The sequence below is a fragment of the Protopterus annectens genome, chromosome 3.part0, assembly GCF_019279795.1.
Source record: "Protopterus annectens isolate FY-2018-M chromosome 3.part0, PAN1.0, whole genome shotgun sequence".
NCBI classification, from domain to species: domain Eukaryota; kingdom Metazoa; phylum Chordata; order Ceratodontiformes; family Protopteridae; genus Protopterus; species Protopterus annectens.
Window position 1 is genome coordinate 1,215,567,314 of NC_056731.1, and position 15,704 is coordinate 1,215,583,017.

The 15,704-nt window shown below is 41.7% G+C and overlaps 1 protein-coding gene across 1 annotated transcript in view; it reads left to right on the forward strand.

Annotated features, from left to right (window-relative positions):
* Nucleotides 1-15,704, forward strand: part of LOC122797026 (collagen alpha-1(XXI) chain-like) — a 1,114,432-nt gene that overhangs the window by 682,248 nt on the left and 416,480 nt on the right. The window contains exon 17 of the mRNA XM_044065795.1: nt 3,961-4,005. Within this exon, the coding sequence (XP_043921730.1) occupies nt 3,961-4,005 (45 nt within the window). The remainder of the gene's footprint in view (nt 1-3,960; nt 4,006-15,704) is intronic.

Genomic DNA, 15,704 nt, shown 5'->3' on the forward strand with positions numbered 1-15,704 from the left:
AATGTCCTCTGAATTAGAAGAAAAGCAGAGAAAGCATACATTAAGCTTTGAATTCTTAGATTCAGAAGTTTCCATCTTGGAAATTGCTTCATGAGGCACGAGGGAACATAACACTTTGGCATGAGTATTCACTTTTGATGAACACGTACATCTCTGAGAGATCCATCATCTGTGCAATGTGCTGATATATCTGTGGATTCAGCTGCTATTCTAAGGCAACTTTACTTTCCTGCTCAAAGCATCCAGTAGCTAAATTTGTAAAACTACATATGTTATCAAAATTTGAAGCATGTATTATAAGGCCCTTTTCCAAATTCAAATTATCTATTTGTTAAATGAAAAGGTAGCTGCTCCATGCTTTTTTATCTACTATATTACTGTATTGTATAAACTTGCCCTACACTAATAACTTACTTAACTGGCTTTCCCAAACATAATCTCATGCATACCCTGAAAAGAGCCCACTAGCTTAACAGGACTAATCTGATCAACAAAATATAAGTAAAAGTAAATAAATAACTCAAATAATCTGTGGTAGATACTGTTTTTTTTTTATTTAGGAAGCAATTCCTATAAAGTAAAATTTCCATACTGTATATCGTAGGAATTCCTTTTTTATGCATTGCATGATATGAGTCTTCATATCCAGTGGAATTATGTGTAAGGATGTAACTTCTCACTTACTATGCAAAATTATTTTGCATAATTAGTTTTTTCAAACCTGATACTAGACCTGGTCTTCAGATTATTCTCCGTTTTAAAACTAGAAACAGTGTAGAGTAAAATATTGACTTGTCTGAATGAGAGGTACTTGCCTGTGATATAGTTTATTGGTATATATTATATGATCAATGTTTCAGAACAACAAACCACATGAGCTCAAGCTCAAACAATAAAACCTTCTGACATGGCGACCATTGCAGAAACACTGTTTTTAATGTGATTTTGTCTGGTATAGTAGAGATCAGGGAATTTGCCTTTTCTCTACTGTACTGCTGTTTCAGAGTTGGTATATATAAAACACATATTGTTTTATTTTTCATTTTAGATATTTTACAATGTTTAAAGCTGATGAAAAAGTCTGTTTAGTAGTCTTCTTCTAATAAAACTGCAGAGTGAATCATGCCAAAGGATACAGTAAAACTCTCCCGACATTCAGAGAAAGCAGAAATTCAGAGTACTGTCATTGTTAGTCAGTGAAGAAACAATAAAACATATATATATATATATATATATATATATATATATATATATATATATATATATATATATTCACTTCAGAAGACTGAAAGCCCAAAATCTTGAATTTCAAAAGACTGAGACCAAAATCTTGAAAGTTCAAAAGACTGAAAATTCAAAATACTGAATCTCAGAATACTGAAAACACACAGGATGCCAACACTTAATATATTCTAGCAGAAGTTGATACAGAAACAAATACAAGTCAAACCATATTACTTTTCTCCAAGTGTGAGCAGGAGGGCAAGCCCCATATATATATATATATATATATATATATATATATATATATATATATATATATATATATATATATATATATATATGTGTGTGTGTGTGTGTGCATGTGTGTATATATATATATATATATATATATATATATATATATGTTTAAACAGGAAGGCTTCTTTGTAACTACTACTGTCCAGGTTCTGATGCTTTTGATGTATATTTGTTCAAATATTTTCCTTATATGCAAATGCTAAGATATAGAAGCAACACAATATTCAATGCACGTGTAAAAGAAGAGGACCAATGTTTGTCTTCCTTGCTATCTATAGGAGGTGATATATGCACTGTATGCATAACCACATTTATTGTATGCTTCTGTGACTAAGAAATACATTAACTTAGGATTATTTCAAAAGGCATAGCCAGGATAGCATAATCATCAAACAATAAAGAAATGCATGGTGCTTAACCTTTTAGAACATTGCCCTGCATTTATTCAAAATTAATTTAATATAAGTGTCATTAGTGAAAAATAATTAGGCTTTCAAAACTTGGCAAATCATTTGCAGTTTTTAGAAGGAGAAGTAAAGCCATATAATGTACTGTTGCCAGCAAATATGGAAAGTCACCTTATCATCGTGTAATGTATCCCAGTAACAAAATAATAATATAATACCCTTTTTTACTTAGCCCCTTTACCACTACATGCTATAAGGCTGCTCTCGTATGACTAGATACCTTTTTAATGTCCTGTTTCATAATGTTGAGTGCTCCTGTGTAAGTTTGGTTTCCCATCCCTCCACTCTCTATGTTGATTAGTGCTACAGTCATTCTTGTAGCACTTAACATAGTATTGATTTGGTTTATCTGCAGACCCCAACCTTAAAAACATTGAGCCCACTTTATTGCTATGGTCACATCTGATCTATGCCATCCATATTCCTGTATGCCTCTGTCTGTAATATGCACTTTCCAGTCTAAAATTTGTGACCTTAGTGGCAGATGCTTCACTCCTCCTAGGAACATGGCCTTTCCAGACATAGGAATGTATCCTTGTGCTGGTTTGTGTAACAGTTATCTACGAGACAGAGATGGGACTATGATGCTACCAGTGTGGATGAAATAAGGCATGCAACCACATATGCTACACTCTCCCTAAGAGAATATACATCCCTTTACTTTCTTCTTTGAAAGCTGCTAGCAGCATGGCTGTATTTCCACCCATTTCCACAAAATAAGGTCACCGTGGCCACTTATTTCTTTTACTGTCCCGTTTTCACTCCCAGATCCTGATTACTATCACCTAAATCATAGCTAAACCCTCTACATCAGCAGGCTAGCCAGTTATCTTACTTCTTATACTATTACAAATCACACAGTTCCACATAACTAAGGAGCTCCTCACTGTTTCTATAGCTCAAGCCCCATGTGTTCTACTTTGCATTCTGCTGGGTTGCATCACAGCTGTATATGGCATAAGTGCTGAATATGCATGGATAAACAAGGCAAAGGGAAGACAACCAGTTACACTACAGTACTGCGGAAAGGACTGAAAACATAAAAAAAAAAATATCCCAAAGCATATTAGTCCTTCTTCCATTTACTGCTAATACCCTATTGTGGCAGCATATTACATTATGTCCTTGCACAGACAAAGCCCACACTGCAGATACAGCCACAGAGTTTTGTTCTACAACATAGTCACAGTACACGATTGCTCAGTGCAATTATAGATGATGAGTTTGTGGATCAGGATTAAGGACAATATGGAAGTGTGGAATCTCTATTACAATTCCACTATGGTGTACTAATAGGAGGTACAAAAATGTGCAAGTCCAGTATGCTTATGTTTTATGCTACACTACTTCACCAGGCTAGTTGCATGTTCTATATGAACTGCAAAAAGCTAAGCCATCATATTAGGTCTTGCACAAAGTCTAGCATGTTTATGAGTTTTAGGGGAAATACATATTTTGATTTCATAGACTTACAACAAAGGCAACAATGGTTCCAATTTTATAAAATTAACTTTTCTTATTATAATTTAACAGATAAAATGCAGAAAGTGTTTTTTGTGATGCATCTCTGAAATGAAAACCAGTATAAGTAACTTAAGGTTTGCCTTCATTTCTCACAAAATACTACACATCACTGAGTAAAACAAAATTGTTAATTTTCTATTTCTGTGCATGTATTTTATTAAAACAAAACAGTGTTGTTGTTCTTTAATATAAAGATTTTTGTAAATAAGTCACAGTGACGAGTGCTGCCCTGACATAGTATACAGTAAATAGGCTGAATTGCATTGCTTTTCACAACCCTACCCTGATTTTGATAATCTCTGTTTTTAGGGAAAATAATAAGAATTTAAGCAGAATATCCCAGCTAAATAATGGTTTACATGCTTTCAAGTTTCTTGCCTTGAATGTAACTGTTTAATTTCAACATGCAATGATGAAATAACAATGCTAATATTTGTTTTTGTTTTAGGGTTTCCCTGGTGTTCGTGGACCTCCTGGGCCAGTAGGACCAAGGGTATATTAAATATTGTTCTCTGCATTTTTTCATGCCTTTGTTGGATTGAAAAAGTATTCCTGTTTTGTTTATTTCCTTTTTTCTTTGCTGTAACAGGTCAGACCACTTTAAAACAGAGGTTCTTATTTAAAAAAGGGAGTCAGCACAAACTATGCTGCTAGCAGCAACTTTCATCAATGCTTTGGTCCAATATAATTTTCAGCATGTGCTGTTGTGATGGAATTAAAATATTTAATAGAGTACCCCTTGAGACATCCAAATATATATATGTGTGTGTGTGTGTGTGTGTGTGTGTGTGTGTGTGTGTGTGTGTGTGTGTGTGTGTGTGTGTGTGTGTATATATATATATATATATATATATATATATATATAAAACTTTAGATTCTTGAAAGATACATCACTCTAAAACTATATGACATGCAAATTAGTGTGCATGTTATTAAATATGTTCAAGTTCAGAAAGCAAGTGTAAGTCAATAAAGCAAAATACATAGTTACATGATAAGCAATACTCCAACATACTGCTGTAGAATTCAGAGACACTTATCCCTGTGACTCCTTTTTAGTGATCAACAAACCAGGGTACAGACAATGGATGATTACAACGATGCCACAATCAGAGATAACCCAACAGCAAAACATGTTTCCACAGTAAAATTCATAGAAAAATAAGTAATCTGCTGCAGAATAAACTATCACATTAGCATAGCCATGATTATCATACGAGCTACAACCTTCCTCGTGGTATTCTTGAAGCAAATTTCACAGTATTTGTGTTCTGTAAGAGACACTACCTTAGATACTGTTCTTCATATTATAAATGGCACTTCACATTTATACAGTATTGTATAAACATGAATTATACAATGACTGGCAATTAGCATTCCAAAACGTGCAGGCTGATTGGCCAACCCAACCAGCATGCCCATTGCAAATCCAACATATACTAATGGAAAAAGGTCCGGTCGCCCGGACATTTTCCATTAGTATATGTCCTGATTTTTTTGTCTGTGTGAGCACAGGTAGCAAAGGAGAAAGGAAGATCTCCATTGCTATAATCTCGCTATGTTATACGTTTAACATAGCAAGATAGCTTTAAAAAAGCAACAGAGATCTTCCTTTCTCCGTTGCTTCCTCTACATAGCTCTGATGTATCGCATAAGCATGGGAACACAAGTTCCATATGCATACGCAGTACAGCAGATAAAGCCCCAGGATAGGGGAAAACTGCGGAAGGGCACCACAGAGGTATTATATACAGACATTATTTAAGAAATGTAAGTATTATTTTTCTTAAATAATGTCATTGTATAATAGCAATAACCCACGTCTGGGTGTGGGTAATGTTAGATATACCCACGGTTGTCTTTGTTTGGTCACTCGGGCTTCACCCTTGTGACTAAACCACACCAACCATGGGTAAATCTAGCATTACCTATACCCAGACGTGGTTTTTGCTTAAATACAATGCAGTTCAGTTAACTCTTTGTTATTAACAAAACAATGCTCCAGAGCTGCTCAGCTGTGTCAAAGGCTTAAGAGTTATTGATTAGCCTTACCTGCTTACTCAAGTTCAGGTTTTCCAGACATTGCTTACAAAAAATAAAAATGCCAACAGGTAGCATGCTATAATTCTGCTGATTCTGTCATATTGCCTGATATGGGTAAAACTGTATTTTGCAAGTAAATTGGTGGTAAAATATTCCATCTTACCAGTAAAATGTAATGTCAACTGCTGTGAATCACTTTATGACAGCACGGTATTAATGTATAAACTAAGAGTAAGTGAATTGTTGGATGTAGGGCATGCAATCCACTGCTTCATGATGAGTTTTTTTTTCTTTTTCTTCAGGGAGAGTGACAGTTTTGTGTATTAACACTTGATGTTAAGTTGTCAATCTCGCCTTCATTCTTGCTGGATGGGTTCGGAGCTGATCCTCGGCTCCGACTTGGCCACTTACTAAAGCTCGAGAGCTTATTTTACCGGCTTGAGGCAACCCTATATCCCATGATGCTAGGCAACAACTCCCCAGATCTCATTTGCCGCTTTCGCTTGCGAGGTGCGTATTTTTACCGGCTCCTGGTAAGTCTTTAAAATATAGTGTTCAGTCACCCTTTTAGTTAATTTTTTTTCACACAAACCAGTTGTTTTTTCAGTAGTTACCTACTACCTTAAATTCTATTCCTTTTTATACCTTCCCTTTTTATCCCTTATATCCCTCCCCCTCCACTCTTAGGTTAGGCCTTAAGCCTGCCCCTTTCCTAATTTTTCTTAGGGATCCTGTGGAGTGTTTGGGTGTGTCAGTATCCTAATTAATATTTTTATTGTTATATTATTGTTTTTGAGTGTTGTGTGTGTGTGTGTGTGTGTGTGTGTGTGTGTGTGTGTGTGTGTGTGTGTGTGTGTGTGGGGGTTTTCTCTACCTTTTGTGATCCCTCGACACTGTTATGTCAAAGTAACCAAAGGAAACTAAGGTCTCAGGCTTTAAGAAGTGTGACTCGTGCTGTCAGAAAATGTCTCTGACAGATGGTCACACTTCTTGTGTTTACTGCCTGGGACCCCCGCACCTGCAGGACTCTTGTTCTGTGTGTCATGCATTCAGTCCAAGAGTCCTGCAGGTGCACAGGAACAAACTTATACTGAGGGGCTTGTTAAAGCCCGAGGGCTCCCCGACTAAGTCTGCATCGGGGAGGCCTTCGAAACCAGCAAAACCGTCGGCTCCGAGTACTAAGCCTTCAGCTGCTGGCTCTGTGCCTAGATCGGCTCCGGCTGGAGCCGATCCCTCTGAGTCACGGGTTCCGGTCTCGGCACCACTCGGTGCCGATACCTCAGAGTCCATGCATTCACTGTCGGCTCCGGCTGGAGCCGACGTGTCCTCGGCTCCTTTGGCTCCATCCATATCTAAGAAGAAGTCAAGATCCCCTTCATTGGAGTCCATCCATTCGGCTCCGAGATCTCCCCTGCTCACGGAGCGGAGCCATCGGAGCCGATCTTCTCGGTCATCCAGACTTTCAGATCATGACCTTGAGAGAGTGGTAAGTAGACTGTTAAAGTCTCAGGCATTGGCCCAGATGATTTGTAGCCCGTTTCATCAGATGATAGCTATTACGACTCCACCTATTTTTCCTCCTTCAACTCTCCCTCAGCGTTCGGAGTCGTCTTCCACTCCGATCTCCTCCTTGATGCCTTCCTTGGATGGATCCGGGTGCCTGGTCTCTCTCGTCAGCTCTGAGGGGGCGAGTGGCATCGGACCATCGTCCGACCCCGTTCTCCCTCTCAGAGCGTCGGCGCTGGTGAGCTCGGCCCCGACATCGGCCTCGGAGCCTTCCCTGTCGGTGCGGCCTGGGGTTCCTGCCTCTTCAGAGTGGGGGCCCTCTGGCCTTTCTGATAGGGGAGCCTTCGAGGTGATGAGGAGTGTACTAGCCCCAGGGCATAGTCAACGGTCAGCTCCATCAGCTCCTCCCACTACAGTGCCTGCTGATGTCTCTTCCCACTCTCTTGCTCCCGGACCCAGAGATTCAACGCCTCAGGTTTCCCCACTGGGAATTTCTTCCTCTTCCGAGGCTTCTCCGGACCTGTCAGCGGAGCCTCCGCATAAGAGGACATGTAAGAGGAAGCATGTGGACTCCCCTGAGTCCATTACATCTGACACCGACTTGGATGAGTCGGAGGGATCCCCAAAGTCCCCCTCTGAGGATGTCTCTTTCTCAGACATCCTAGAAATCCTAAAGCAGAGGGGGAACTGGTCTTCCGTTAATCCTTCCGAGGATGAGTCGGTGTACCTGGAGGCGTTTGGTTCTCGACCCTCCACCTCCTAGGTGTCTCCGCCTTTCGACCCCCTTATGGAAGTAGTGGCTCGGAAGGCATGGTCAGCCCTGGATTCGGTGGAACCCACCCCTCGGAGGCCATCTAAATTCATCACAGCACCAGTTGACAAACAATTCCTAACTAAAGGTGTACCAGCAGATGCCATGGTGGTGGCTGCAGCCACCAAGAAGGAACTAGCTGATCCTTCAGTACCTATCCATCCTCCTAATAAGGATTCTAGGACCATGGATAGGTACAGTAAGCGGATGTTTTCTTCAGCGACCTTTGCCATGCGGTCGCTGAATTACTTGTCACTTCACCCGCCTTCAGAGAGATATTCTCAAAGAGTTGGGAGAAGTCTTACAGGATCCATCAGCTGCTGGGTCCCAGGATAAAATAAACTCACAGCTTGGAACCCTAAACTCGATTGTTAACTCCTCCATGCGTCTAATTTCATATGCAGCCGATGGAGCAAGTAGGGCCGCGGGCACAGGAGTGGCCTTAAGGCGTCACACCTGGATGCGGCTGTGTAATTTCGCGGACCCTTTCAAGGCATCCTTCACAAATTCCCCTTTTGATGGTTCGGCTTTGTTCGGACCTCAAGTGAAAGACACCTTGACCAGATGCGAACAAGATGGCAAGACTCTTTCTGCCGTATGAGTCCGTTTCTCCACCCCTTCAAGACCATACCCTAAGGGTCAGAAGGGTGGGAAAATGTGGTTCCGCAAATCTCAAGGAGTCACGCCTGACGCAAGAGGTCAGTTTACCCCCAGAGGCAGAGGGGGTAACAACAACAGACGCCACCCTAGGGGCAGAGGGGGTCCGCAGAACCAGGGTAGCAGGGAGCCTCTCTCTGACAAACCCTTCCAGCATCCCTGAGATGTTGCCCGATTGTCCACCTTCGGAGGCAGTCAGGGGAAGATTGTCACTGTACCTAAAAGCCTGGCTTTCCCTTACTCAAGACAAATGGGTACAGTCGATCATATCCGAGGGTTACAAAATTCCCTTTATCCAAACCCCAATTCAGCAAAAGGGAACCCTTCCAGATGTTCCACCCGGTCTAAGGGAACTAGCAGTACCAGAGATATCAAAACTGCTAGCAAAAAGAGCCATCCAGCCAGTCCCAGCAGACCAACTAGGATCCGGAATCTACTCAAGGTTCTTTTTGGTACCGAAAAAGACAGGGGACTGGAGACCAATATTAGATCTCAGCAAACTAAACAAGTTTGTAAAGAGAACAAGATTCTGGATGGTCATGCTGTAGTCCATTCTACCCTTTCTGGGCAAGGACAATTGGATGTGCTCCATGGACCTTCAGGATGCATACTATCACATCAAAATTCACAGGTGCTCCAGAAGGTTTCTCCGCTTTCGGCTGGGGGCCAGTCACTACCACTTCAGAGCCCTGCCCTTTGGTCTCACTACAGCCCCCAGAGTGTTCACCAAATGTATGGCAGCGGTTATGGCTCACCTGAGACGGCAAGGAATCCAGGTGTTTCCATATCTAGACGACTGGCTCCTCACTGCCACCACCAGGCATCAACTTCTCCAAGCCAGAGCTTACACCATTCACATTTGCAGAGGGCTAGGAATCTCTATAAATTTCGAAAAGTCTGCCTTGTCGCCTTGTCAGTCTATTACCTTTATCGGCGCCAACTTGAACACCGTACAACTTTCAGGAAAGTTAACAGATCAAAGGGTCTTAGATATTCAAAACCATGTCCATGTTCTTCTTCAGAGCGACAAAATTCAGGCCAGGTATGTCCTGAAAGTATTGGGTCTTATGGCGGCCGCCATAACACTTCTTCCCCTTGCATGTTTTTACATGCGTCTTCTACAATGGATGCTTTTCACCTAATGGTCTTTTCAGCAACTCCCCATGCACCACAAGATCATGATAACTCCAACTTGCAAAAGTCAACTGTCCTGGTGGATATTGTCCCCTCAAATCCATCAAGGCAGACCCTTTGTTCCTCCTCCCCCAGTCGCCATGGTGACATCAGATGCCTCCCGGATCGGGTGGGGGGGGGCATTTTCAGGGCAGGATGGTCCATGGCACTTGGCAACCTTTCGAGCGCCACCTGCACATAAATGTCCTAGAGATGAGAGCAGTGCTTTTAACATTGCAAGCCCTCCACGACTCTCTTCCCCTAGGAACTATTGCAATCCAAACGGACAATATGTCCATAGTGTGGTATATCAACAAGCAAGGCGGAACCAAGTCCTATCCCCTGTGTCGAGAGGCACTCAGACATTGGCAATGGGCAATCTCCTCTCAGCGGTTTCTGATAGCAACGCATATCCCTGGGAAGTCCAAAATCATAGCGGACAGGTTGAGCAGAGCTATACTCATGCCACATGAGTGGTCTCTCAAACAATCTGTGGCAGAAGAGATTTTTCAGAAGTGGGGCCTTCCTTTCTGCGATCTTTTTGCTACACCCCAAAACAGCAAATGCCCCGACTTCTTCACTCTCTTCCCCCTTCCAGGCCATCCCCTCAGAGATGCTCTAGTCCAAGATTGGCCTCGGGGACTTCTCTATGCCTTTCCACCCTTTCCTCTAATCCCACAAGTAATTCAGAAAGTAACCGCCTTGAGAGTCAAGTTGATTCTCATTGCCCCTTATTGGCCTCGACAGATATGGTTTCCGTTCCTACATCATTATCTTTTGGTACAGCCTTGGCATCTGGACCCAGCTCCAGATCTGTTGACCCATCAGTCGGGGCAGCTGCACCAATCCCTACATTCTCTCAACCTCACTGCTTGGTTGCTCCACTTCCGTCCTTAGCCAGGCTTCCTATGATTTCTAATTTCGTCCGGGATATCATAGTAGCTTCCCTTAAATCTTCCACCAGAAGGATTTACACTAGTAAATGGAAACGTTTCTCCTTCTGGGTAAAGGCAAGGAATATAGATCCCTTTACTGCCCCAAGTCATTCGGTCTTAGACTTCCTAGCCGAAATTTTTCATTCAGGGTCTTCTGCCTCTACAGTAAAAGTTCAGTTGGCAGCCATATCGAATTTTCATACAGGCTTATTGGACCACAACATCATGTCCAATAAGCTTTGCAAAGCTTTCCTTAAAGGTGTATTTTTACTTAAGCCTCTGATCAAAGACCCTCCACCTCAGTGGGATCTTAATTTAGTCTTAACATCCTTGATTCTTCCCCCCTTTGAACCTGCGGTCTCCTGTTCATTGAAATTTCTTTCCTGGAAGACACTCTTCCTAGTCGCCATTACTTCTGCTAGGAGAGTATCTGAGCTTCACGCCCTCTGCATTCGTCCTCCCTACTTAATCTTCCATAAAGACAGAGTTTCTCTAAGGACTAATCCATCCTTCTTACCCAAGGTGGCTTCACAGACAAATTTAAATCAATCAATTGATCTCCCAGTTTTTTTCCCAAACTATACTAATAGAGCGGAGCAAAAGCTACATTATCTAGACGTTCACTGCCAGCTCCGATACTATTTGGATAGAACCAAACAAATAAGGAAGTCTGATCAACTGTTTTTATCGTATGCAGAAAATAAGAAAGGCCTTCCGGTTTCTAAGGTAACCCTATCTAGGTGGCTGTCTTCTGTGATTACATCTATTTATCAACTCAGAGGCAGGGAAATAACTTCTAAGCCAAAAGCCCATTCAACTAGAGCACTAGCTACATCTACAGCTTTTCAAGCTAGACTACCAATAGACACTATCTGTGCGGCAGCCACATGGGCCTCTCCTCATACCTTTGTTTCGCATTACAAATTGGACATGGCCTCCAGGGACAGAGCAAAATTTGGTTCCACCGTTCTCAAGAGTCTGTTCCAATGAGCCACCCAGGATGAAGGTGCTAGGGACGCGGTCCCATCCAGCAAGAATGAAGGCGAGATTGACAACTTAACATTGAGAAGTTATGTACCTACCATAACGTTCCATGTTAGTTGTCTTCTCTCGCCTTCTTTCTTGCATCCCACCCACCATCCCCCTAGCCTGGACAGACCGAGAAGATCTTCCCTTCCTTGAAGGGTCCTTATATTACCTTGTTTCACCATCTAGGTGTCCTAGGATATATATAGTGTAGATAATGATCTTTGGGGGGTTTTTTATCCCTCTTCCTCCTCCTTTCCAGTTGGAGGATTTTTGTTTTATTGGCCTATGTTAGGTTTTTCAGCTTCCAAACGAGATCTGGGGAGTTGTTGCTTAGCATCATGGGATATAGGGTTGCCTCGAGCCAGTAAAATAAGCTCTCGAGCTTTAGTAAGTGGCCGAGTCGGAGCCGAAGATAGGCTCCGAACCCATCCAGCAAGAAAAAAGGCGAGAGAAGACAACTAACATGGAACGTTATGGTAGGTACATAACTTCTCATTCCTAATAAAATATTATCTACCCTCAGTATTATCTGTAAAATATGTTTTTGCAAATTTTAGTTATTAGTTTTTAGTCCCACTGGTCATTTTTTCATATCTTCCATACAGCAGTTTTGCAATCTGATGAAACTTGTATGTTCAACAAATGATTTTATATGGATTGTACCTCTGCCTCTTTTGTAAGACTGGAACTGGAACTGGAACACTGTAAGACTAATTTATTTTTCAAGGGAAGATAACATTATTGGAAAGCTTTCCTTTGATTTACATAGTTATGGTGGGAAGATGTAATGAAGTGACTATAATGATGATACCCCCCCCCAAGATGTTAAAGAATTAGCTGCCTAAACATACATTCATCTGTATGTACTGTATCTTTGAACAGCTCAGTCTATCCTTCATCATAAAACAGAGGCCATTTAGGCCATCCTGAAGAGATTGACAGTTTTTAAAGAATGCATTTTTAGTCATAACATGCTTAGTCATAGTTTAATGATCAATTAATATGTCTATTTCTTATGGATATTAGTAGCTTGTTTCAAGATACAGTAGATGTCCTTTTCACTGAAGCAGTATTCCTTACAAATGGGATTCCCTGCTGTGAAGCCCTCTTTCTGGCCAGTTTACAAAAGTCTACCATTCCTTTAAGGTACGCTAAACATCACCTGTGCACTCCTTGTGTGGGGTAGGACATAAAGGTGACGTTCAGGCGTACCATCCTCAGAACTTCTTTGCCGCCAGTCTGAATGCTGTTTTAACTGCCGGTCTGTTACCTCCATCTGTTTTTTTTTTACTGTTTTTCTGTTTGTTGGCATTCCTGTGCTTAGTCCTGTTTGCTGGAGTCCTCACAGTTACAGATAAGTACCCATTTGGGTTTTTGGTTACTTTTTCTGTTTGTTTTGTGCTGTTTGGGGTTAATGTCATCCAGGAAGGGTAAATGCCAGTGTGGGAGACTGATTCCCCATAAAGACTGCCACGATAAGTGTATTTTTGCCAAGGTGCTGCTCACTACCATACATCTTATTGATTTGTCAGGCGTTTGTCCCCAAAACTCTTTGTAGAAGGCTTTCTTCCCTTTCCTTGTATCTTGAGAAACAGTGACTTAAGCTTCTTGCTGCAGGTACTATGGATGGAACTGTGAAGATTGGGTGAAGATAGGTGAAGGCTGCCAGCCTAGCCAGATAGAATTTTATAGATAATTCTGTCATTTGTAAATATTAATGTAAACCACAGGCTTGCATCTTAAATGGTAAAAATAGTGTTACATGTGGAACTGAACACAATTTAACAACAGTACATTCTACTGACAAGGAAAGCATGTTGTAATCCTTTGATGTAAACACGGCTCCGGCCAGTCTAGATGAAGGAATTCTTGCTATTGTTGTAAGGCTAGAGTTAATGGCCAGAATTTGCATGCATAGATATCTTTTATTGCTCTGGTTTCTGCCCAGAGGTGAAGAATGTAAATGTAGTTTCTGTTAGCCCGGGAACCCAGGGAAGTGTGAAGAATGATGTAATGTGAACCAGGAATGTAATTTTAAAAACAGAGAGAATTAGGGAGCATTAAGCATTTTTGTCTTGACCATCCAGCTCAGCACTGTCTTGCTCTATATGTAACTTATCTTAGACTTGTGTTTTCTCTTAGGAATAGCTAGAAACTAGAAAGATTAGACTAAGTGTTTTTCTGTGATGTCAGAACTGTACTACTGAATTATTTTAAGTATTTCTCTGTGATCTCTGAACTCTTGACTAGCACTGTGTAGTAAAAAGTATTGTCTTGTGTTTTTAATTATGTATTATTAAATATTTTAAAACCCTTTTAACTGTGGCTGTTTTGTGTAGAGATAATTTAACTCTAGAGTACATTGCATGTATATAGTGATCCTGTACCAAGTCATTCTAATAAGCCTTGACTGTTTAGTCACACTTACCAGGTGGATAATATTGCACAGTAATAATTGGACACCCTTTTAAGGGCCTTTGGGTAGCTGATAATTATTAGCTGGGTGATGGCAGTAATTTCTACTGTATAGTCTGGGTAAAAGGGACATAGCTGGAGAACCTGTGCCAGCCTTCCCCAGGAGTGTCTGTGTGGTTGTATAAAACTCTTATCTCAAAGTGTATGTGTGTCAGCTACTTGAGCAAGGACATGAAGCACTGGTTGGACAGAGAGGGTGCTGGAGGTTTTAGCTTGCCCAGCTGGCTAAGATCTGGACCCTATAGCTGTGCCAGTAGGAAGTCTTATTGGGGACCTGGAGAGCCAAGGGAGCGACCAGCCCTGGACTGACTGTGATCTCTGTGTGCTCTTAAGGGAAATTGCACTTTACTGTGTGTATTTGTTATCCTTTCCTCCTATATGAGATGCTCCTCACTGATGTTAGCGGTGAGGATTGAGGCTCCTTGATTGCTTGGCCAGGGCACGGGTGTCACAGGAACTTCCTGCCCCGAGGGTCAGCCATCGGGGAAGAAGAAGGTGCATAAGGTAAGAACAGAATCTTCTGCTGACCAACTTCTGACAGGAGTTTCTCCTGCAGTTATTATGTACCCAGAGGCTCACCCAGTTGTTTTATCAGATTCTTCTACCATGTCTGGGTTGAAGGCCAGTGAGGATCTGATGGGCAGCATGTCCGACGAGACTTTGCAGGTGTCTGTTTTGGTCTAAAGAGGGAACCACAGTTGATTATTTCCATGGGGTCTAGAGGGGTTCCGCAGTTTCTCTTTAGGGAAGTGGTTCCTACTTCAATTGCGGAATGTAGTCCTGAGTCTGGACCTTCTCAGGTTTATAGGATGGCTATCCGCTTAAAAAAGAAACAGAAAACTAACCATGTTTCTTCTGCTCCTAGGGATCCACAAAGTGAGTGGCAGGCCTTTACTCTGGTTATTTAATGCTTTACTATCATTGCAGCCTCCTCAAGGGGTTTCAGTTCCTACTCCTCCTTGGTCTTCCTCTTCCCCTGAAAGGCCCAGAGAATTGCATTCTTCTAGGGTGGATTCTGATGATGACTCTCTTGCTTATTCTACCCAGATTCCTTTTCCTTTACTCTATGGGTCTGAGGAGGAGGATTCTCATACTCTAGATAATCCTTCTGAGAAAATTTCTTTTGAGGACACAGTTTGTAGGTTGATGGAATTTTTTAAGTGGGATTGTGTCCAGGTTTCGGATATCCATGAGAGGTACTATGAGTTACTGCAGCTGGAATCTCCTAAACCTGCCGCCATTCCTCCTGTCTTGCCTGCTTTATTGAATGTTTTTTACACTGCCTCTAAAGCACTGGATTATCTGCCCCTTGCTCCCAGAAAGTCTGATAGGTTTTATAGGGTGCCTGAGGATTGTTACTTTTTGTTTAAATGTCCTGCTGCTGACCCCTCTGTGGTGTCTATAGCGTCTGATAAGCCATCTCACTTGCTTCCTTCATCCAAGTTACTGCCTTCTGACAAGATCAGTAGAACCATGGATAGGCTGAGTAAGAAGGTTTATACTTTGGCTACCCTAGCTTTTAGGGCAATTATTTATCAGACCCATATCTCTAGGTATGTTTTG